The 24,565-nt window shown below is 29.9% G+C and overlaps 1 protein-coding gene across 1 annotated transcript in view; it reads right to left on the reverse strand.

Moving 5' to 3' along the window:
• LOC100863469 (lachesin) overlaps positions 1 to 24,565 on the reverse strand; it is a 162,598-nt gene that overhangs the window by 74,257 nt on the left and 63,776 nt on the right. The window contains exon 2 of the mRNA XM_003697592.4: positions 9,380 to 9,477. Within this exon, the coding sequence (XP_003697640.3) occupies positions 9,380 to 9,477 (98 nt within the window). The remainder of the gene's footprint in view (positions 1 to 9,379; positions 9,478 to 24,565) is intronic.

The following is a 24,565-nucleotide window of genomic DNA, read 5'->3' on the forward strand; positions in this document are numbered from 1 at the left end:
TAATGTCGAATGAAAATGCGTCAAAATTTTAGATTCTATCAGAAAATTTAGGTCAATGCTTTCTGAATAAAATGGGTCAAAATAGGTCAAATCTATTTTCACGAAACTTTCTTTATCACGAAATTAATTCGTAAATTAATTTGTAATTAATTTCGAATCCAATAGACGCGGCTCAATTTCACAATTAGTAGATTGAATCGAAAATAATTTATTCATAATTCCAATTAAGGATGATATTTTTCATTAGAACTCTACGAAAAAAAAAAATAAATAATTTAAAAATAATTTAGGAACGTGATCCTTAATTAGAATATCGAATCAATTTTTTTTTTAATTTTTAACTTATTCAAATTAAAATATTCAATAAGTTTTATTCGTGAAATTTGTTACAAAAATATTTAAAGATTTAGATTAATTAATTTTGGAAATTATTGGAAATTATTAATTATTATATCGTTACAGCAAATAAGATAATTCAAAAGAACGAATATTGAGAAAAGTAATTGAAAGAAATAGATAGATTGATTAGAAAAAATAGATACAGTTAGATATTAATACAAATTCTCAATTTATATTATCTCTATACAATTTTGTTAATATTAGATATCTCAGAAGCACTTAAGATATCCGAGATGAACGTTAGAAATCATTAACACAAATTACGCTACAAATTCCCGTCTTGCTCAATCCTACATTATTATTAGATTATTCTGTAAGGGATTTCAGCAAATAGAGTTACTTGAAATTTGGATAAGGAATCCTTAGAAATTAATACTGAAAAGTGATTGAAACGAACACTGCTTACATTAAAAATTATTAATACATGGTATAATTGATACAAATTTCCCTTTATGTCACATACACTCTATCTAAATTTAACATTAGAAATCGTTAACACAAATTACATTACAAATTCTCATCTCTCGGCTAATCCAATACCATTATATAGATTATTCTGCAAAGAAATGGAAGAAATTCCAGCCCATAAAATTACCCAAAATTATTCACCCTTAAGGATCGATGCAGAAAAGAAAACCTGATCCTGAAATATCAGCACCAAAAATTTCACAAATTTCCCATCTCTTCTATCAATAACTATTTATCAAATATATATAAATTTATCAAATAATATATATATAATAATCCATCAATCCAGAAATAAAATCACTCGAAAGATTCAAAGGAAACTTTTTACTCAGACACCCTCCTCCGTTCGTCCCATCGCATAGTTTCCAATCCCATGGGGATCCTTTGAATGCCTGGTTCGTCGTAACCATCGACATTACGAATAATTAATACGGTGGTTTGTTTGCATGGGCAATCACAGGGCAGCTCGTGCACACAAGTTCTCCGACCCTCCCCACTCTCGCTCCTCCACTTCGGCTATTGACTTCGAGACGCGCCCTACCCCGCATTCTGCCGGGTTAACCTCCTTACTTTGGAATAACCCCGCATTAGAGCTGAAGGCAGACACGCGTCGGAAATCGTGCGTCTACCTGCCTCGAGATCTTGGGGTAATTACGGATTCTTAATAGGGCCGGCCATTTAGCAGGAAGCGCGCTCTAATAGATGATCCTCGGGGCACGAGGACCGACCTCTGGGGCAAATTATAGAGGTTGGTGTAAAAAAAAAAAAAAAAAAGGGGAGAGGAGGAGGACAGTGCGAAAGGGTGTTATTAGATTCGGGGAAATGGGATGAAATAGGGTGCCCTTTGACGGCTGGTTTTTAGGATGGTGGTTTAGGGTGATTTCAAGATGGATGGAGCGTAGCATAGAAAGTAATTGAAATTGGAATTGGTTTTATTATATTTATTAGATATTATTTGTAACGAATATGTAATTAGAATTAAAATGAAATATCTTTTGTAAATATTAGAATTGCTAGCAAATATTCGATTTTTAAGATGTATAGATTTTTTCGTTGCTTTTGCATCGATCGATTTGGATGAGGTTTCATATAATTGGTATAAATATGCAAAATGTATTGTTTAATTTTTCAATGCAGTCTCAGGTAAGAAGTTTTAAAGAATGACATCTGCATTCCTCCTCTTTAAGATTAACTGCTAAAATTTTTCAAAAAATTTTAATTTATTTGGTCCAATTTTAAAAAAATTACTCTAATAATTATTGCCAGGAATTGCATGAATGCAATCTACAATACACAATGATAATATTCATATTCATATTGAAATAAACAATTATTTTAAGAAAAGAAAAAGTATCAAATGGAAATTTAATTTTAAATAATAATATTCATATGAGATTTCCAACATTTTTATCATGGTAGATGTATATATTTTTTTTGTAATTCAACAAGTTTAGATTGTAATAAATAAATCCGTGATTTCTGATATATATATATATATTCGAAATAAACAAAGAAAGAATATTGGCATTGTTACCAAGTAAAATATTTCCATTATTATGTAAATATTAATCAAAATAATATAACAGAGCAGAGATGAAACATGAAATAATTTATACAGATGTGTAACGAGAAATTGTTGTTAAATTTACGATGTAATTTAAATATAATTTAAATATTAAAAATTTATTTAAAATACCACACCTTTTAAAAGAGGGAATATATTTTTAGGAATATACTGTACAATTTATATGTACGATTCGTTCAAAAACAATTTCATTTCCTTCGAAACTTTCTTTGAGAGCTTTTTAATGCATTTGCAACATTCACAGATTGTCTCGAGCTATAAAAACACGATATGTAAACTTAGCATATCGTAATACGATGAAAAAAAGTTACTTTGAGAGATCATTTTGCCCAAGAGAATGAGATAAATGGAAAAGAAAATAATACGTAGCGCTACGCGGAATAAGTTCCAAGAATCTAGGGTAAGCGCCAAATTTAGAAGAAAGAAAAAGTATGGTATTAGAGAAAAATAACCAGAATCTGACCTCCCGTATTCTCCCGTGATAAAATGCGGTTTAGATTTATCCTTTTTCTTTTCCTGAACTTTTTCCTTTACTCCTCTTTTCTACCATTTTCATCTTGCGCACATATATAATATATATATGTGAAACCTACCCAATATACTGTGAAATAATTAATTTTTGAACAAAAAATAACATGATTTATTAATAACATCAGAGCATTTGTATAAAGTTACGAATGAAACTTTTCACAAACATAATAAGAAACTAAAAACTTCGTCATTAAGATTCAATTAAAAAATAAAGGAAATTTAAATAATACTTAAAGTTACCCAATATCTTTTACTCGAAGATAAATTGAATCTTTATTTTAATCCATTTCGAACTCGACTACTTTAATTAATTGAAAATTTTGTACATTCTGATCAACATTTGTACAGAGAAGTTTCGTAAAATCATCCTAATCTGAATTATTTCCAAATTCAAATCTTCTCCCTATCTCATCCCTTCATCGAATCATTCGACAGTCCTACGAGGATCACACGATCCCATCTCCCCCCTTTATTTCTCCGATTAATTTATTCGTATTTCTGTTCTCCAACCAACTCACACGCCGCTCGTTGCATCCGCATTGTGTTGCTCATTGAATATGTAACCGGTATTCGTGCTTGCGCGCCATTCTCCGACGTAATATTACGTATTAACGGGAACATCGCGCATGAGAATCGCAGTTTCCGAGCTCGTCGTTATTCACCTGCAATGAAATCTCGCCTCCACCATTGATTCTCACGATTTTTACCACAGACCTTCCTCGAACCTCCCCACACACGAGCAAGTATGCGAGAATATACTCGCAACACTTGGCAACCGATCCACGGTTCGATAATGTTGCGATCGCGAAAACTGCATTAGGAGGGGCCGGCTCATATTCGTTCAAGCTGGAAACGGAATGGCGTGCAACCATTTGGCAAAGTTGGCTGGCTCCGATTGCGAAATCAAACCGGTAATCCGACGGTGTAGTCGCGACGGAAACGTATGGACGAGCACGAATGAATGTCGTCGGGAAAGTTTGCGACGATGGGCCACCAAGTCTTCTAATTTCGTTTTGATGGAATCGGATGGATCGGGAAATTTAGGTTTATCGATCGTTTTAATCGATCTGTGCGAAAGAGACGAAGGGAGGGATAAGTTTTTGTTTAAATTTATGGAATATATTGGGGCGTTGAAATAATTTTTTATCTCAAATATTAAATATAATTTCTAGTTTTTATTTGAACGTTCGAATCATCATTTAACTTGTATAAGAAAATGTGCTCGCGATTCAGCTTCGGAAACTAAGCGTACCGTAAACAATGTTTTGTTGAAACATTGGGTTGAGACGAAGAAACGGAACTCGATATCGCTATTTGCACGTTGAAATGCGGCAAACAAAACGGAAGGAGAAGGGCTCTTTTCTTTCTTGATTCTATAAATAAAACATTTCTCACGCAACTGCCAAAGTATATGTAAAACAGTATTTAAATACGCGATTTATTCAATTTATTCAATCAACGATACAGCAGAATAAAACAGGAGGAAAAATATTGTAGCTGATGTTGAAGAGAGTAGAAAAAAACAAATGATAAATTATAACGATATTTCACCACGTAAAATATAGGCATATCATATCATATTTCTTTCATATTATAATTTTTATCCCACGCGTCTGCTAAAATTTTCCATCGGATAAATTATTAGGTTGTGACAAATGGTTGAATTTTTGATAAAATTTAACATTTAATCCGCACGTGGACTTTTGATTTATATCTTCATTAAAAATGATTTCGATCGATTCGAACGAGTTCAATATATCTTCTCAGTTAAAAAGATTTTTAAGAGTTTTGTAATTAAAATATTTCTTCGATACTCATTATATAATAAATAATAATTTTTATTATTTATTTCTTACGTTTATCAAAATTTTTCTCAGAAGAAGACTCTATTAATGTTCGGTGTTTTATACAGAATTTTAAAGTTGAATAAGAAAAGCATTTGAATTGGGTGTTGAAATATAGTTCGTTATATAACGTACAATTTGCTTTCTTTAATAATAAAGCAATTAATAAAACATCGTTCAAATTATAGTTCAGCTAATTTCAAGCTTAAAATTAACGTGCAAATAATTAATTAATATATATTTAGTCATTAAATTCTGAACGCATTCGCGGAAAACGAGTGTTTCATATGTAACAATTTAATAGCTGCGTGCTTCTATTAATAAATTAACATTGAAGTTTTTCTACATTTATCGCGTTTTACATTACTACATATTTATCACTTCGTCCCACGAAGTAGAACTTGATCCTCATTGCATTCAACAAGCACGAAAATCACGTAACAATTCTATTAGAGTGAAATTTATTCCGCTTTAAGTGGACCGAAACTCGCTGACGGCGTAAATACACAAATTTTACCCTCCCTTTAAATTCACTCGTGCACTGAATGGAACATTATTTAATATGTATTTAAATTAGTTCATAACTTTTATAGCTTTCAAATATTATCTAATTATTGAATAATAATCAGAATATTTTAATATAAATGTAAATTGGAATGGGATAAACAGAAAAATATGAATGTCTGTTTAATAAAATATGTACAAAAAATATTATATTTCTTAATTATATATCTTTACAAATATTGCTGACATTAAGAAATATTGACCAAGCAACGAGCTGTTATTGAAACATCTTTTTATGTTTCTTCAATTTTCTTAAATGCAATAATTCAATACGTCTAATAATACACGAATAATATATTAATCCAAATGTAATAATTCTAATACTGGATTTCTTAAAATAATTTGATCATACTTATTACCATTTTCAAATACTGTTTGCTTAATTCTGAAAATTATTCTTTTATCACGTTTCACATGTTTCATTCTAATCAATATTTCAATAGCATCTTATCATTATTAGCAAGTAACACTTACTTCAAACAAATACAATTTTATTATAATTTAAGAAATTTCGAGGGATTATTAAATTTTGAAGATTAAAAAATTGATTTTCACTTTAATTTTGAGAAATTACTTTTTTCCATTCATCTCACTTTTGTATGTTTCAACCTCATCGTCGATTAACTTATTAAAAAATAATAATAATAATAATAATAATAATCCGATAGTAAAATCCGATGAAATCTTTTCGAGCAATGGAAAACAAATAATTCGAGCAGGAACGATTATTTTAACGGGACGAAAAAGAAATTCTCCTGATGCTAATCCCGCCAACTCCGACAAATTTCGAGGGTTCCAACTTCAATTAGGTTTAGCACCGTAAAAATACGGGGGGTTAGGGCCGCTTCCACTTCCAGCGCCGTTTCCGCAGGAAGTAATTTCGACTCTTTAATGAAATTTTAAAATTTCCCGCCGACTTCGGATAATGTGCAAACTGTATTCGCCTCGCGGACCAATGTTCTTTAATTTTCGCAAATTTCATCCGGATTGCACAGAGAGAATGTTAATATTAAGCGTTTATCCTCTGCGGCGGAATCAAAACTTTCAATTAATATCGGTTCCTTTCCTACAAACGGGAAAGGAAAATTTATTGTTCGTGGAAAATGGAATTTTTAATTTAATACCTATGATATTGAATTTGTTTTATTATATATAATATATAAAATATTTATTATTCAAGTTATTTAATTATTTCACCAAATTACTTAATTTACGAGTTGTTAAATTTCTGAGACTCGATATTATTTAAATATAATTGGTGGAATGTGAAGTATATTCAACAGGTTATTAGTTGTTGTTTTTAAAATGTCGAATAAAAAAGAGTTCTACACTCGCCATTTAAGGAATTTCGCGCTTTTTTAATGGAAAGATTATTCCAATAAATCATTCACAAGCCACGATCAGTCACAAGATTTTAAGTCCTGCTTCAATCTTCTCTGTAAGTTTCTAAAAGAATTTCATACAGACAAAAGAAAATTTTTAAAAGAAATTTGCATTGTTTTAAGCTAAGAAGAAATTCTTTCGTTATAAAAATCTTATCATTCGAATAATCTAACTTGAGAGAATCAAAGAGATATTTTATACAAATAAAATTTTTATCGTGCAAAATTAACCATTGATAGGAAAAGTCACTTTCTCGATGCATTCCAGATAAGATGCCTTCAAGCCTATTGAAAATAATACGCCACCCGAAGTATCACGGGTTTTGATTACTTCAGAAATTGCCATAGACGGAGCAGCAAGATAACTTCATCATTTTCAAAGGAATTAGCGGTGACACGTACACGTCGAATACCTGATAATGTCACTGTAAACTTTGTTCCTTGCTCATGAGCATACTAATTATTACCTCGAAGTGGAACTTGTATCGAGTAGTGCAACTGGATAATCTCAGACTTCTTAAATAAAAGAGTACATTTTTCATACATTTCTTCATGATATTAAATATCGAAGCATTCTGCTTGCAATTGATCAAAAGGAATCATTAATACTGAAAAAAGAAAAACATTTAGCTAATTAGGATACTTTAGTACTTCGAATGCATCGATACAAACAGTTTTAATGTTAAAAGCGATTACTAAATACTCTCGCTCTCTTTTACGACGATTTTAACCATCCTTAATTATATCAATATAGACAATTGCATTTGAACATTGAGATTTCGAAGATAAAATTATTATTGGGTCTTAATTTAATTAAAGAAAATTAAAGAAAATTCGTCAAGATAAATCATTCACGGTGAAACGAATTAATTTCACTGGAAGCGCATCTTCCATTATCGACTACTTCCCATTTACCCATTTACCCCTTTCCATTTTTTCCTCTCCACGTATCCTCTTCCTCTTCTTCCGATTCTTCCTCGCTTTTCTCCCCAGCCACTTGTCTTTCGTTCCAGCAGAGAGCATCGAGCAACCTTGGCATTTTCATTTCCTGCCAGACGCCCTTGTCCACCGTGGCGCGAAGATAATGCATCGACGTCCACCATAAAACAATTCGTGCACGCATTTTTATCGGCAGAGCACGGGCGCCACCCCTATCGGGGAAACTATAACTCGCGTATCCTTGCGGCTGGTGGTCGGGTCGGTCGAATGGCACGTGCGAGAGGAGAGCACGAAGATACGTGGAGAGGAGAGGATGAAGGGTGGAGGGAGGATGAAAGTGTCGGGCGGTGAATGGAGCGAGGGGTTGGACGAGGAGGAACCACTTAACAAACTGCTGAACTCACACCCCGCGGGATTTTATTTCTACTTAAATGGAGTTGGCGAGATACGCATTGGATTCTTTGCCGGATCTCTGGCTACGAATTTATTTGTACCGTTTGTTATAGACACTCTTTTATCCTCGGCTTCGATCGTATATCCGCCCTTCTCCACGGATCTTATATAAAATTTCTCTCCCTTCCCGTTGAAACTACCCGTTCAAGGTTAGTAGAGGGATGGTAGAAGTATTGCTTGGTTCGTTTCTCTATATATGTTTGTTTTATTCTTTTTCTGCAGGGAGGATAGGTTTGGAGAAATCGAAGCAAGATGAATTTTAGTTTATAAAAAATATTGTCGAAGCTTATTTGTATTAGTTGCGAGCGATTTAAGTTTGTGTTAGTGGAAACGTCTTATTTCGTCCAATGTGAATTTAATCATTGATCATAATTTAATAAATAAGCTCGAACCAATATTTTCCTTGCCAACTTTGCGAGTTTGTTTTGGCCTCTAGAATCAAGCCTTGGAGGGGGGGGGGGGTATTTCACGAATATATTATAAGCATCGGTTAGTTTTGTGTGAAATTCAGATTATAATTTGTGTATTATTTAGCATTTGGTATAAATTACAGAACAATTGGTAAGAAAGGAACGATTTAAAAAGTTATTTGAAAGATTGTTTGTTAGAAGAATTTCTTTCTTCATTATTCAAAATAAATTACAAGTAAATCAACAACGAGAATAACGCGTAAGAAAAAAAGAAAAATTATCATCATTATGCACCGTAATAACACAAACTATGTTACATGTACATCTCACAAACTATATAAATCGTTTGATCCTCTTAATAAATATTGAAATAAAGAGAGAAGATGTTAGAAGATGCTAAATCTTCGTTGAAAGCAACCACATTCGACAGAGACAATTTTTCATATCAACGTTGAGAAGGCAGAACGAGAGTATCTTAATTTTTTCCCTCTTAAACAACGCATCCCCCTCCCCCTATACCGAGAACAAGCGCAAAGAAAGAAGTGGAGCAACTAGAAGAAAGGAAGGGGGGGAGGGAGAAAAGCGGCTTCCTTTATTTTTCCCAACATCCATTTCATGCCACGCGTAGCGGAGAAGCTGGCGAAACGACGAAAGATATCTGTTCCTGGTTCAAGAGGCGCTCGCCTCTAATTTATTCGAGGCGGTATGCTCGCGCATAATATGGCGTGAATAATTGCAAAGACGTTTGAAACAGTGCGTGAATACGAAAGAGGGCGTGGAGGAAGGTGGATCGGTGGCGCTCACCTTGTACGGGCCAAGATTTTCCACGATGCAGGTGAAAACGGCCTCGCGGCCCACGGATACCGTCAGGTTGTTGAGCGGTGTGCCGAACCTGGGTAAATCTGCAACACGAAAGATCCTCGTCTTAAGTATCCCGTCAACGGTGAACGATTTGCATAACCGTGGTATACACGCCACCCCTCCCTTGCTACTTATACTTATAACCCGGGTGGAGGAGCGCGGTAAAGTTTGCAAAGTACTCGAGAAACTCGACCGGTGAATGGGGCGAGTTAACGTAAGCGGGTCAACCTGGGACCTAAGCCAGCCTCTTTATATTTCCCGGCGAAATTCCCTGATTTCGCGTTCGTTCGATCAAGGAGGGGAGGGTGGGCAGGGCCAAAGGGGCGGTCATCCCAGCAGCGAATGTCCCATGAAAATAAAGGGACAAGAGAAAGAGAGATGTCGAAGGGATTCGGGGGTTTATTGTGATAATACCGGATGTGCTCGAGTGGATGTGGATGTATTTTTGTTGAAGGTTCGAAAGGGACTGACTTGTAGGGTAGGATAGTAGATGTAATGACGAGTATTTAAACTCGAGTTTTGAGAATATTGCGGTGAAAATATTTTTATTTTTGCGGGAATAATGTTGAGAAATCGAGGGCAGTTTTCGAAAATCTATATACGTTTTATTAAATGTATTATCTGAAATATTTTGATTTAATTTAGTGTACTTCGATTTTTTTCCTCGAGTGATAATAGTGAAATGGATTTGTTTGATTGTTCTTTAATTATCATTTATATAATCATTTATATTGGTAATTTCGAAATTTGTTTTGTTGTATTATATTTCCTTAGAAAGAAATTTATTGTACTTTAAAGTAGATAAAACTATAGATATGTAACTATAGTAAATATATCGAAATATATTTGACCTATATCATAAACGATTCGGAGGTATATCATACGGAAGTTCGTTGGGCACGAAAATTTCAATTCTCGTAAGACCATTGGTTACACATGCCACGTTGAAAATTTATGGCACATCGATCGTCATTGGTACTAGAGCGAAAAACTTTAAAAATGCACATTTCCAACAAAAGCCTAAAAGTTCTTGAATATGAAAAGAATAATTAAAAATCTATGTTACATTTCCTCTAGCATATCATAAAGTTTCTCTAAACCTATAAATTTTTGTTAATAATTCACCGAATTTTCATTCAAACGTTTTCCATATCTCAGTTATATTTTTTATATTTAATAAATTTGTATAATATCTGTAAAAAAAAAAAAAAGGGAACAGAATAGAAGATTCGACTGCATTTAATATGAACACGTATCAAGAACACGTTATTGAAAGAGTAAATAACAATTAAAAATTAATTTACTTCAAAATCTCGAAACGAAAATACGACGGCGTATGATCATCGTGATAAATCTAGGAAAGCTCCAATAAACGTGGCTAACAGTGTCATGTGAAATTGATTATACCGTGACATCTGGCACTTTCGTTATCTCACGATTTTTTAGCTCGAATTTTTCACTCGTATTTCAAATTTCTATATCGTTAGATATTGATTTCGATACACGGCCATTTATCTTTTCTGATAAATATTTCCATAATATTGCTACAATGATTATATTTTATCTTGAAATCGATCTTAAATCGATATAAAACGTAAAAGCTTTCAACATTTGATACAGATGATTGATGTATATATTTCTTTATTCATAATGCAGGTACGATAAAAAAAAAGGAATAAATATAATAACAATTGAATATCAAAATATTCCATATCACATAATCCGCATTTATATTTATCACTTTTATTTACATGTCTCCAAGTAAATTACAAACGTTCTGTATTTATATTCGTTCAATAATAATTATAATATATTGTGTATTGAATAAACAATAATTAAACGTTAATCACATTCTGAGGAAATATTCCTTCGCAGAGGAATATCAAGACGATCTCAGACGCAAGCCAATACGAATTAATTTCTCGATACCTAGTGGCCGTTCAATTTATTTACACGAGGAAACATGTTTCAGTAATGTCCAATGCTCGTAATGTCTTCGAGCATTATGAAATAGTATAATATTTAAAGGAAACTGCGAAAAGTTCATTAATGAATGCTATGTACTCTTGACAATCTATAAATAGATTGCTGATAAATACATCTTGCAAATACGTTGAAGAATTAACGTAATATGAAAATTAAATCAAATACTTTCTCCTCTTTCTGTCAATCAGATTAGAATTGGAATTAAAATTTTTCGTTGATTAAAGTTATTCATACTTTATTTCATTTCTTTAGAAAAATTTAATTTAATTCATTAAATTTGAATGAGTTTGTAGTATGGTCATAATATTAGTAATAATTTAATGTTATTAATAAATCTTATACTTTGTAATTATAAATAAAAATAAATTCATCAACATTCTCATAATTGACAAATTATTATTATTTCTTTTGAAGGGAGGTTTCGAAGATTTTTTTTAAATTTAACAGAATATTTTGATACTTCCCATATTCCTTGTGTTTCACGTGGAAATTTCTCAAACTTCTAACAATTTTTTAAATTAACCTTGCGCCGATATTAAAAATTACTATTAAAAATTAATCCATCTTAAAAGAAATAAAGATTCGCATAACCTCTATAGTGAAATATCATCCCCTTATATATATTGAAACAACTTCTGCAAAAACATTTCTTTCTCAATTCTTCCTCTCCTTGAAACGTACCTCGCTATATTTAGATAAAAAACAACCCTTTAGATACCCTGCATTAAAGCCAGTTGATGAAATTTACCACGGTTTCTTTGAAAAGCTATCCCCAAAGTTTCAAGACGAAAACAGCGCGGTTATTCTCGTTTCTTCGCGTAGCCTGAATTCGAGGATGCCACCTAGGTCGTGGCACGTGAAGGAAAAAAATATAAAATGCATTAATGTCCGCGCAAGCTTGATGATTTATCCGATGAAAGGGATGCCGAGATTCGCCGGATACGGATCTCCTCTCCCCTCCGATACCCTTGGATATAATATCGAGAGAAATCCTTGGGGTGAATGGGGAGGGTTGGATGAAAGCGGGCCGAGCGTTATTTAATGCAAAGAACCCGCGGCATTTAATTGCGGAAAATCGGATTCCGCTGTTACAACGAGAAAAAAGGGACGTTTAAACTAGTTTTTAACCTACTTCCCTCGACTAGAGGAGTCACCGCGCTCTCGCGATTTTAATGAATTGTATTTTAATGGGGTCGCAGCAGGGGGTCCAAAGTAAAACTCATCGCGTAATTTCGCCGTTTTTTCTTTTCTTTTCTTTCTTTTTTTTTTTTTAATAACGTAAATCCGTGGCAAAGAACCGATCCTGCTCCATCATCTTTTCATGTTTCTGGTTCTGGTCATTGAAAAATTTGAGAAAGAAAAAATAAATGAAAGTGTAAACTACTAAAAAATATTTGCACACATTTGTTATTATCAATTGTTAATTAATTAGATTCAAGTGTAATATTTCGTAGCAGTACTTTTATATGATCTATATTTCATATTAATTTTTTTACATATTCGAGGAATCTGTGGACAGTGGTTCTATATGCAAAAATGAGTCGAAAATGAATAAGAATACAATCGTTTCATTAAAGGTTTCGTTTTTAAGTCAGATTTGAAAATTTTTTAAATAAAAATGGGAATAATATGAATGAATTATCGATAGAAGAACGAAATTTTTCATTTAAATGCACTTTTTCAAAAAGATATTAAAACGTTCGTCGAGTGCATAAATATTTGGCCACATTTTGATTACGTGTTTAATTTCGATTTTTTCAAAAATGCAATGCTTGTGTAAAGATAAAAATACGTGAAATTTATAAAAGAATAATTAAGATTAATAAAATTTATATTATTAATAAAAGAATTAATTGTTTTATATAATTTTAAAAATTATTAAAAAATTAATTACAAGTAATATGTGTTATATTTAAACAGTCAAATATTTTTTGGATATGTAAATATTAATTTTTTTTCATTGGATGATATGAACGAAAAAGATTTTTAGAGAAAAATTTGTTTAATAGAGAAGAATCGTTTGGTTAATTTTACTTTAAAAAATATGCATTCTCTGCATTGATTATAATTATAATTGATATTAGTATCGTTTCTAAAGTATTAATAGTATAAAATAAAATTAAAATTGATCGTGTAAAGAAAAAGATAATTTTTAATCGTTTACCATCTTCGTCCTTAGTCAGACTCGTCTCACTAATCTATCCCAAACTCCAAACAATCGACAGACGCGATTCCTGGAAAAACTAATACACATTTTCAAAAAAAAAATATATAAATCATTGAGTCGTGGACCTATTCATAATCTTTGTATTATTTTAAGTACAACTTTGAATTTTTGAGATATCAGAATGAAACAAAAAGCGATTGCATAGTTTCCTCTATTTCCTTTATTGGATTTTAATGACAAAATTGTTCTGTTTCTTCTTATATTTTTCATATGGAAAATTAAAATTTCATTTGTGACTTTTTATGAATACAATGATTTGTTAATTCGATACAAAGCATATACAGAGAATTAAATTTATTTAATTTATATTCATATTATACGAATAATAATAAATACGCAAAATATAATGCGTACAAATATTATTTTATTTTGTTTTATAAATGAATTTATGAATTTCCTTTTAAATTTTTAGATACACGTTTCTATTCTCTTCAATTTAATGGAATCGAGGAGATATTTAATCAACAATTTGCAGACATATAACACGTTGCGATCTCAAATTCGAAAAGCGACGTTAGGAAAACAGTCGAACGAATACATATGAAGGGAAAATTCACGCTCATGTTTTTGCAAACACTCGTGTTTAATATTTCACATGAAAGGGAAGATCCATTGATGCGGATGAAATTGCCTCGTCAAATACGAACGATCGTTTTTATAAAACTAGCCAATCAACCGAAAGTTCATAATTTTTGGCGAAATTCATCTTTGAAGATGAATTAATTGATCGATAATTACACTTTGGACATTTTATTTTTTAATATCATATACATTTATTTATTAACATCATATTTTTTAATACTGCTTTTTATTTCTATTCATCAACAATATAATAATAATTTCAAAATTATTATTATAATTTTTGTAGAATTTCCTGTACAATCGAGATAAAAATTATTATTTTTATATTTTCCATCGCTATATTTTGTAATACGAATGCATCCTTAAAATATCTTATAACAATCAATCTCGAAGTGTCTGTAATAAAAATCTGTGATAGAAAAATAATAGCAACAAGAATAGCAATTCATGCTATAAAAGTTTAACAAGGTATATCCGATCATGGAATAGAAATTCGTAAAGTTTTTAAAAAGGTAACGTGAAAAATTAAAGACTCATTTCCTTTGTGGTTCTTCAAGAGTACTACTAATCTGATGGATGTAGAAACGGGAAAATGGGAAACAAAAATCAGCACGCAAGGATGAAACGAATCGATAACAACCCCTTACTTGAAACAACGTTAAATTGTTTTACTGAAACGAACGTGAAATTAATTCTCGAGTTTATTAAATAGACCACTGCTGCAGAGATTCCTTTTCAATTTAATTTAGCTTTCTCGAATAATCCCTTTTTACATTTCATTTTTTTTTTTCAATTTTTTTTACTTCTTTTTTATTATTATTATTATTATCATCTCAGAAAAAGACAAAGTAGTTCATTTCTCTTCTATTTTTTTTTTCTTTTTTTTTTTTTATTACTGGTATTATAAAGATAAAAGAAATGCGTAGTACTTACTTGCTTATCGTTAGTTCTCACAATGAAATGGATAAAAAAAATCTGATTAGCGAATTGATAAGAAGATTCGTATTAAAAGATCTTTGCGTTAATTTATTCCTGGTAAAACGAGATACGTAGAATATAATAAAAGATATATAATACGTCACAGGATAATGGCTTTAACCGATGAAAAGCAGCCAAAGTTCTGATAGATATAGCAGGATGTAATAATGCATCAAAGGTGTGCTACTTTAGCTGGTGAAAACTAAATAGAAGCTGTGGAAGATATAATGTAGAGGGAATAATAGCGAGCATATGAGTCTGTGTAAAAAGGTAGTATTGATAACATTGAATATTTTAAGAAAAAAAATATGTTTCTATTTCTTAATTATTCTAATATTGCTTAAATTATCATAATAAATATTGTTTACATATTTCATACTATAATGACAAACAATACACGAATAGTTTATGGATAATTACTATGTTAATTATTTTTTTTTTGTAATGTTGAATTAATATAAAAAAATATCTGTGTCGATTAATGAAAAGTAATTAAAAAAAAAAGAAAGAACGTTCAGAAATTTTATTTCTAATAATGAATTCAGATAATGGATAAATGATACATAATAGCTAACAGTTTTTATCGTTATAATCATAGTGATGTAACTAATGACTATGCTATAATTAAACTTGTACAATAAATTTGTATGATAAACTTGCTGTAGACTATGGGCTTGAAATATAGTTTAGCCTTTAGCTTTAAATATGTATATCTTTACAAGACTTGATCAGAAACAAGATTTCTTGTTTCTTCGAGGCTCTCATTTATGATTAAATGATATTCTCAACTACCAAAGATAATTTTATTATCGAAGATAGTTTAGAATCATTTCAAGATCATGAATAACTTCTTTTCTTGCCTTCTTTCTCTTTTTAACCTGTTTCTCTATTTGAATAAAATTTTTAATAAGTAGATTAAACAAAAGAAAGTATCGTTATGAATCTCTTCAATCTCATGACTTGAAAACTATGACGTACAAATTTTTCAATAATTAATAACATAAATAAATTGAAACACGTCGAAGAGTATAAAATAACGATATAGAACAAAAACGTAAAATTTTTGCAAGAATTCTTTAATACAGGGATGAAAGCCAGAACATCTAGAAAGCCAGAAATTTCGAAAAGCCGGAACTCTTATTAATTGAAACGATAATCGAATATTTCTCGCGTGTAAACCAGAGATCCGATGGATGATATCTAGATTTGTAATCTGCAGCTTGACCCGAGCTCTATGTAAATTCAGCCGAGTGGTATAGACGGTTGAATGGCCAGAGTGAACAGAAAAAAAAAGTGAACGGAAAAGAAAAAAAAGAAAAAAAAAATTGGGAAAAAAAGAATAACAGAAACGCGGAAGAATGGAAAGGATTTTCGAGTCTCGCCACGTCCACGTATTACCATCGATGAAGGCATCCGAAAATAAACGTAACGATTTTATCTAAGATCGGGAGATCCATACGCGTCTCGACGAACCGTGAAACGACGTATCCCGATGCGAGAGAGTTGGCCATTTCTGAAATTATACCCGTGCACAATGCGAGCGTTCTACTACGAATTTTGAAAAAAAAAAAAAACGAGGGAGGAAGATTGAAAATGGGAAGGGGGATACGTGGCTTGTTTTGGAAGTTGGAAGTGTCTCTTCTTTCGGGGAGGATGATACGTTGGGATAATACTCTGTTTCCGGAGAATACGTAATCGGATTATTGGGTTTCTTTGGTGGAACGATATTTGGCAAGGAGGACAAAAACTTCTGGGAAATGAGTTTGTTTCTTTCGCTATGCTCTGGGCGTGGTTCTGGGGAAAAAAATGTGGAATAGGATGTTTGCAAACGTGTAAATGTATATATGTACTATATAGCAGGATAGTCGAAGTTGTGATTAATTGGAATAGAGATTGAGCCCAGATGGCGATACTGGGCTTTTTGGTAGATTTTTTGGTTTTGGCATGGATAGATTATCAATTTATTACGATTCCGTACGATATTGATTTTTTTTTTTTTTTTTTTAGGAAAAATGTGATAGGATCACATTTTTTAGTGTGCAAATGTACGGTATGAAATGGAATATTAGGGTCAGGGATTCTTTTTTATTTCATAGATAAATTATTGATTTTTTGAAATTGGTTTTTCTCTTTGAACGAATTTGTTTCTTTCGTGATATGCTTGATTCAGAAAAAAATGTGGATGTTCACCAGAATATAATAAATGGAATAAATTATGAAATATAATTCATTCGAAAAAAAAAAAAGAAGAAGAAGAATTAAAAAATCAAATTTTTTTCGTTTCACAACTAATAAACTTTTAGAAGTAAAATAAATATCCCTGGGAAATATTTGTTTCGCATTATTTATCATAGCACAAAAGGAAATCTTCGAACACAAGATATCTCGATCCAGCGAAATTGCCACGAAGCTCTTAAACTTCTATCACCTTTCAAACATTTCCACGAAAGAATTCGGAAAGGATAGAATAGAGCAGCACAATCGATCGAATGCTATACTGGCCAGAACATTTTTCCAGCGGAAGGTGGTGGCGAAATATTCGAGGAGACGTGTTCCTCATCGATTTCTGTTGTCACGGCACACGAATTATCGTCGCGTGATAGAAAGTGGACGACTGGTGACTCTAAACCCTCTGATGTTATCTGTCGACCTCTCTCCCCCCTCCTGTAAAAAGGATACCGGATTTGGTGTCCACGAGTTTGAATCTAATCTGGCCACCAAGTATTAGCATCGGAATTAACGAGATCTTCGCTTCGATCCTGCTTACCTGACCGTTCTTTGTGCTGTGACAATTGCAGCTTTATTCTCCAACTACCTCGAGGAAATCGTAATTGCGTACACAAACTCCGAACGTTAGTTTCATGCTTTCCTGTTCTAACTAGGAGAGATTTGGAAGTCGGTATTGTTTAAGAAAGAATTCAGTTTTTGTTTTTTTTTTTTTTGTCGAACACGAAAAGGCTCACGAGATTTATAATATTTTTAATAATGTGATCGGTAATCATGAAATTCTCATTGATTAGAGAAATATAAGTGAATGAAATGAAATTAAAATTGTGAAAAATTTTTCCTTTAATTATTTATAGAATTGATGAAATATTAATTAGAGTATAAATGTAAAAATTTTGCGATACATTTTTATTGTATATCTAAGCATAATCAAACTTTTTAAATAATTTAAAAGTCAAGGAATAATTTCTTCTTTTTTCTGAAAAATTTATCATTTGTATTTTTTTTACGAAAAATCTTCAATTATAGAACTATTATGGGTTCTATTTTAAAAAATGATCGATCGTCATCATTTTTGATTATTTTAAATAATTAATTTCGGTTTCGAATTGGACGTATTTTGATCATTTCGAAACTGATGGTTGAAACAGCTTTTGTAATTATGATTTAATTATGTTAATATATTGACAATTATAGTCATATATTACAGTAATATTTGATTAAATTTAATTAACTTATTAAGTCGTATATCCATACGTAATCTATATTTTAATGTTACTTTAAATTTAAATTGCAAAATTTTTATTTAAATTTTTCAAATTAAATTATCACGATTGTAATTTCTAATAAAGAACTAAACGATAGATTTTATTATCCAACTTCAATAAACAAATATTCAGTAAATTGCAAAAATGTTTTTTCTGCTACAACAGCTGATTATATCCAGTAAAAATAATGTAAGAAATATTGAATATAATTATTATAATTATTATTATAAAAATATCCATTATATTCTTTCTAATGTAATGTCAACGGAATAATCACGTATTTTATTCATTGCAAGAATTTACTTTTTAAATAGCAATATTTTTTTTTTTTTTTCAAAAAAGAAGTTCACTTAAATTAAAACATAGAGCAGAATTTTTAATTAAAAAGATAGCTTTAATTTTCAAATTGTATAACGAGAAACTCGAACATTTCGAAAAATTTCAAAATTAAAAAGAATTATTTTTGCACGACAGAAATATTCTATTACACGAATCTTCGAAGCTTAACTTTTTAAAAAGAATTGCCTTCACAGTGTTTAATTTATGTCGATGTTTAATTACGTATTAATTTTTAGCTCAATATAAAAACTTGTATTCTACCTGTATAATAAGAAAATCATTGTATTCGTACTTTTTCATATAATATTCAATTTTTACCTCGATAATTTGTTTTTTAACTCTGATGAAATCGATTTGTAATTATAGCGTGGTAAAAATGTTGCTGGTGCACAGCTATACATAAATTAAAAATGAAGTCTAGTTTAAAAATTGTTTACACAGCGTGAACAATATAGATACGAATGCACACGAATAACATGAAAATGGTAACGTGTCACCGATGGATACAGATACAATCAATATATTGTATATCTTGACATTAGTAATAAATAATATTGTTACAAGCTGTCCAAACTGTGACGGCTCCAATATGAATGCTTTGTTAGCTGTCAGCGACTCGTCTGACGGTTGTAAACAAGTCAGGGAAAGAAAGAAAATGAACAAGTATACGTCAATGCTAAATTGAAATTCTTTTTAACACTTAATATGAATAGAAAATAATAATTAATTTTAATTAAATTTATGATTAAAATATTCGATCGATTTTATCATATTTATTTGAATAAAAGAAAGAGGGAGAAACGAATATTTATTGATAAAATTTTAGATATAAAAAATTTATAATAGAAAATTTTCAAGATGTTTGTCATAAAATTTAATGATAAAAAATATTTCTCTTTTCCTTCTTTCTTTGCGTTTTTTATAAAATAAAATAGAATGATATTTTCAAGGATTAATCTCTTAGAGCAGTAATTTTCAATCTATTTTCAATAAAAAAAAATTGTTGTTATTATCAGTAAAGTTTCTTTAATTTTAGTAACATTAGTAATTTTAGTGTTCTCCAAAATTTTCTTAAAAATCAAAATTTCCTGTAATTTCAGAAAAGATTAAGAGTTTGAACAGAAAAGAAATTATATATTTATGCTTCACATGTCTTCAAAGAATTACTAAAGTTTTTGAATTTTCTAAGAGATTAAAGAATTTCTTTATTAAATATAAAATTATTAATTATTATAGAATATAAGTTCAAAACTCAATATTTATCGTAGCATCTATCGTCAAACTTCAAAGAGTAAACATATTTCTGTGGTCTTTAAAAATAGTTATATATTTATTAAATTCCAATATATTTTTATTCTCTCTTTTTTCCTCTTTCTTCCTTTTTTATTAATATAACAAGAATTTTTTGACAACGTTAAAAGAACGATAGAACATTGAACTAATGGATTGTCAGGGGTAACGAAAATTGGAAATTCGTCTAGCGATACATTATTCCATGTCACAAGCGTTTCTCAATGCACCTTCCAATATCTATTATTCTCTGTTTAAATTAGTTTTCAAATTGTCGGGTGTAATACGCCAGATGTTGTTGTCAATATAATCAATAACACTTTTAATTTCTACGTTCGATGTTCGAAATAATTGGAAATGAAACGTTCCTTGTCGTTACGTTATAGCGTTTTATTACATTACGTTTGATTAATTGCAAATTGTTGGATACCTAAATTACCTTGGAAATTCAAATTTTTGAACGAAGAGTATATTAACGATATAATCGATATATCTCTTATTATATATCTCTATATAATGTAATGAATATTTTTAAGTTGTATAAATTATATTTTCATTTGATTGAAATTTATTATTGCTATTATCGTTATCATTCAATAACTAAAACTTCGTTATTTCAATAATTTTCAATTTTGCTCGTTAAATTTAAATCTTTTCTATTTATCATTTAACAAGGTATCCTATAAAATAATAAAATTGGAAAAATAATTATTATTACTATTATTGCTATTACAAATTTATTGTTTCATTATTGGAATATTTGTTACTTCAAATGTTTTTTTTAAATTTTTTCTTCAAGATTAAACAATTCAGACTTGTTACATATTAAGATATCTCTTAACAAAAGATTAGATTAAAAAACAGTCACTTCGTTAAAAATTTTTAATTGAAAATATTCTTATTAAAAAATCCTTTTCCAATTTACTTTCTAATTAAAAAATTTGTATATACTTCTTTACTTTATTGTCGTTTGAAAATTACGTATGTGTATTTATTCATACATGTAATTAAAAATTTTTATAAATATTGATGTACATTTTAAAAAAAATTCTATCCTGTTTCATTTTAAATATTTTATAATTCCTTTATAAATTCCTTTCTTGCACACATGCTGTAATACAACATGCTGTGTACAAAATAAACGGAAAATTTAAAGTGGCAACTGACAATAGCTCGAAAGAACTTACTTAGAAATAGCTTAGATCAGTCCTTAGAGTTAGACTAGTTTTGAACTCTAGTGACCAAACTTCTTGAGCTCTTGTGCTTTCGCAGTTCAGAACTATTCGTGTATTCGTTCATTGCGTCAGAACTCTTGAAGTTACAATTCTGTAAACCCTTCCAAAATTCAATCGATTATTATTTCAATCAGATATGTCAAATTTTCGAAAGTATTGAGCTGGCTTGAGAAAAATAAGAAAAAGAAATATATTCATTCGGAGTAAATTTTTTTATTCACTTTATATTTTAAAACTTTATTTACATTTATTATTCTCAAATATTAATTATAGATTTAAAAGAAATTTCCCCATTTTTTTTTGCCATTTTATTTTATATGTTATTGATATTATATCGTTATAAAAATATGGGAAAAATTATTTCAGAATCATCCGATAACTATTGGATTAATAAATTATTTGCATGTTTTATTAATTTAAGTTTTTTCTTCAGCTTGTTCATAATTGAAAAATATTTTTATTTACTTTTTAATTTTTTTAAATAAAAATGGATTATATACGTAATAAAAATAATCCATCAAATGTATAGAAAGTGATTGACGAGCTTCGAGGAAATAAATTTTAACGACACATGGATTATAGTCAAAATCCGCACTAATCTTCAACCATTTTTGAACACCATACTTTAAAGGTTAAAGTGCTGTATCCAAATTTCTATTAACATTCTTTCCAGATATTTCATTTGATCAAACTATACTGTTCAACATTCTATGGGGTAAGCTTTTATTCTAAATTAAAATAAAATTCTATATTATAATTTATTATGTAATTCTTATATTTTTATTTTATTTTCAATTACAACAATTATCGATATTGTGTCAAGAAATTTACACAACGAGAAACCAATGAAGGTACTTCGTATTTTCTCGATTCGAATAGAAGGAACATAACATGTTTGAATCATAGCTTGAGGGAGTGGCGAAATTCAATAGAAATCCATGTTATTCGTAGAGATATAAAGAGAAACATCTCAATTGTTGCTAGTTATATAAATAATATCCCATTAAATGGAAAAACAATCTCAATCAGCATAAAGAAAACCGTGTCTTCAAAATTGATCATACGTTTGGTTAGCTCGAAGATAAAGTAATATTTAAAAATAAGATTATAGCATAAAAATAATTTTGTCAGTCATTAAAAAAATCTTAATGGAAATAATCAGCAAATATTAAACTTTGAAGTAAAAAATAAGAAATAGTTATACGAAATATCAGAAGATATAGTATTTCCATTAAAAATAAAAAACTTTAGCATATCGTTCTAAGTAAAAAATTTTATATACATAATGGATCGAGTATGTTCTCGAGGTAAGATATGTGCAAATAATCAGATGCATTTGGAGGATAGATAATGTTTTCCTTCTTATTAATTTTTATTTTATAAATTTTGATATAAAATTTTTTAAATTTCTATATCTAATCATTAAAAATTTCTTCCCTATTTTCTATGATCATTTATTATCTGCAAAGCGAAATTTCTTTTTATTGTGGAAAATGTAAATGATGTATGTGCATATTGCATGAAAGAAATTTCTTTTTCAACTCTTTTTAGTATCTAAAGATAAAAGAAATACTGGATGAAAGATGTTTTCATAAAATTAATGATATCAAAATTTATGTGAAGATTATTCAAAATTGTTTTCAAAATTATATTGAAGTATATATATCTTTCTAAGCTATTTTCTAAGGGAAATATATTTTGAAGAATCATATGATCTTTTGGAATAAAATATATAGTAACTTATGATTTTTATTATTAAATTATATTTTATATTTTGAAATATCAATATAAATATAAATATTGTATAAATAAAAATAAATATAAATATAAATAAAACTTTAAAATATTTTGACTTAGATTATAATAAAAAAATAGATCATATTACAATCACCTGATGCAATAGGAAATTTATGATGATTTATTGTCAAAGAAAAATGAAACAGCATAGGAAATCCGCTGTATTCATCAGATATACCATCCTCTGATTATTGTCTGTTCCAATCTCCGCAAAGCTATTTGAAGGAAACAAGATTTTCAAATTATGACAAAATGGAAACTGGACGAAATTTTCAATGAGTTTTCCAATTCACGAATTTTTTTCCTAAAAAAAAAGAACTAGACAACGATGAAGAAAATTTAATTGAATCAAGAATATAAAATTTAGGGAAAAAGTTTATTGTAAATATTTTAAGTTTATATTTATTTATCTATTGCAAATATTGCACGTACGAGAAATTATTTAGACAATTAGACAAAAATCAAAATTAATTTCATTATAGAAACATAAAAATATTTGAAAATTATAACCTTATCTCATAAAAAATATCGTTCAATTGATGATAAGATCTTATAGTTCTTTTTATTACATCACAAAATTAAAAATGAAATTATAAACGAAAAATATTATTAAAAAATTTTTATTCGTATTAAACAATCAAACTTAACTTAAATAAAAAAGTTTATAAAATCAAACGCGATCCACGAACTAGTGTTCGCCATTCAGTTCCGTTGTTTTGTTACCTCGAGTGTCACAACAAGATCAGTCGAGCAAGATGAAGTATCCTGTCAAGTTTACGTGCGGGGAATGGCTCGAATTCAGTGTCCAGGGAAATACCCGAAGAACCAGGGCCCGACAGGATAGAATAGCTACGGTTAGAATTTTAAATCGTCGATAATTATCCTCGTTGATGAAGGAATATTATAATTTCGAGTTCTGAAGCGTCGTTGAATGCGTGCATCGAAGCGATGCCATAATTAGCGGTCGAGCCTGTCATGGCGACCAAGTTGCGTGCAAATAATTGAGCTAACATTGCGCACCATCGTTTAATATTCTGTTGACCAGTAATAACACATGATATTTGCACTTGCATGTACGCGTTGTAACGATAGATGATGCCTGATGATGGTGGAATAAATCGTTGATTTTAAAACGAGATTTTGGGAACGGATATTATTAATTATGAATTAGTCGCTTCCTTCTCGGATCGAAGAATATTCG

The sequence above is a fragment of the Apis florea genome, unplaced genomic scaffold (genome assembly GCF_048593485.1).
Source record: "Apis florea isolate Af1SG1 unplaced genomic scaffold, ASM4859348v1 contig_3756_pilon, whole genome shotgun sequence".
NCBI lineage: Eukaryota > Metazoa > Arthropoda > Insecta > Hymenoptera > Apidae > Apis > Apis florea.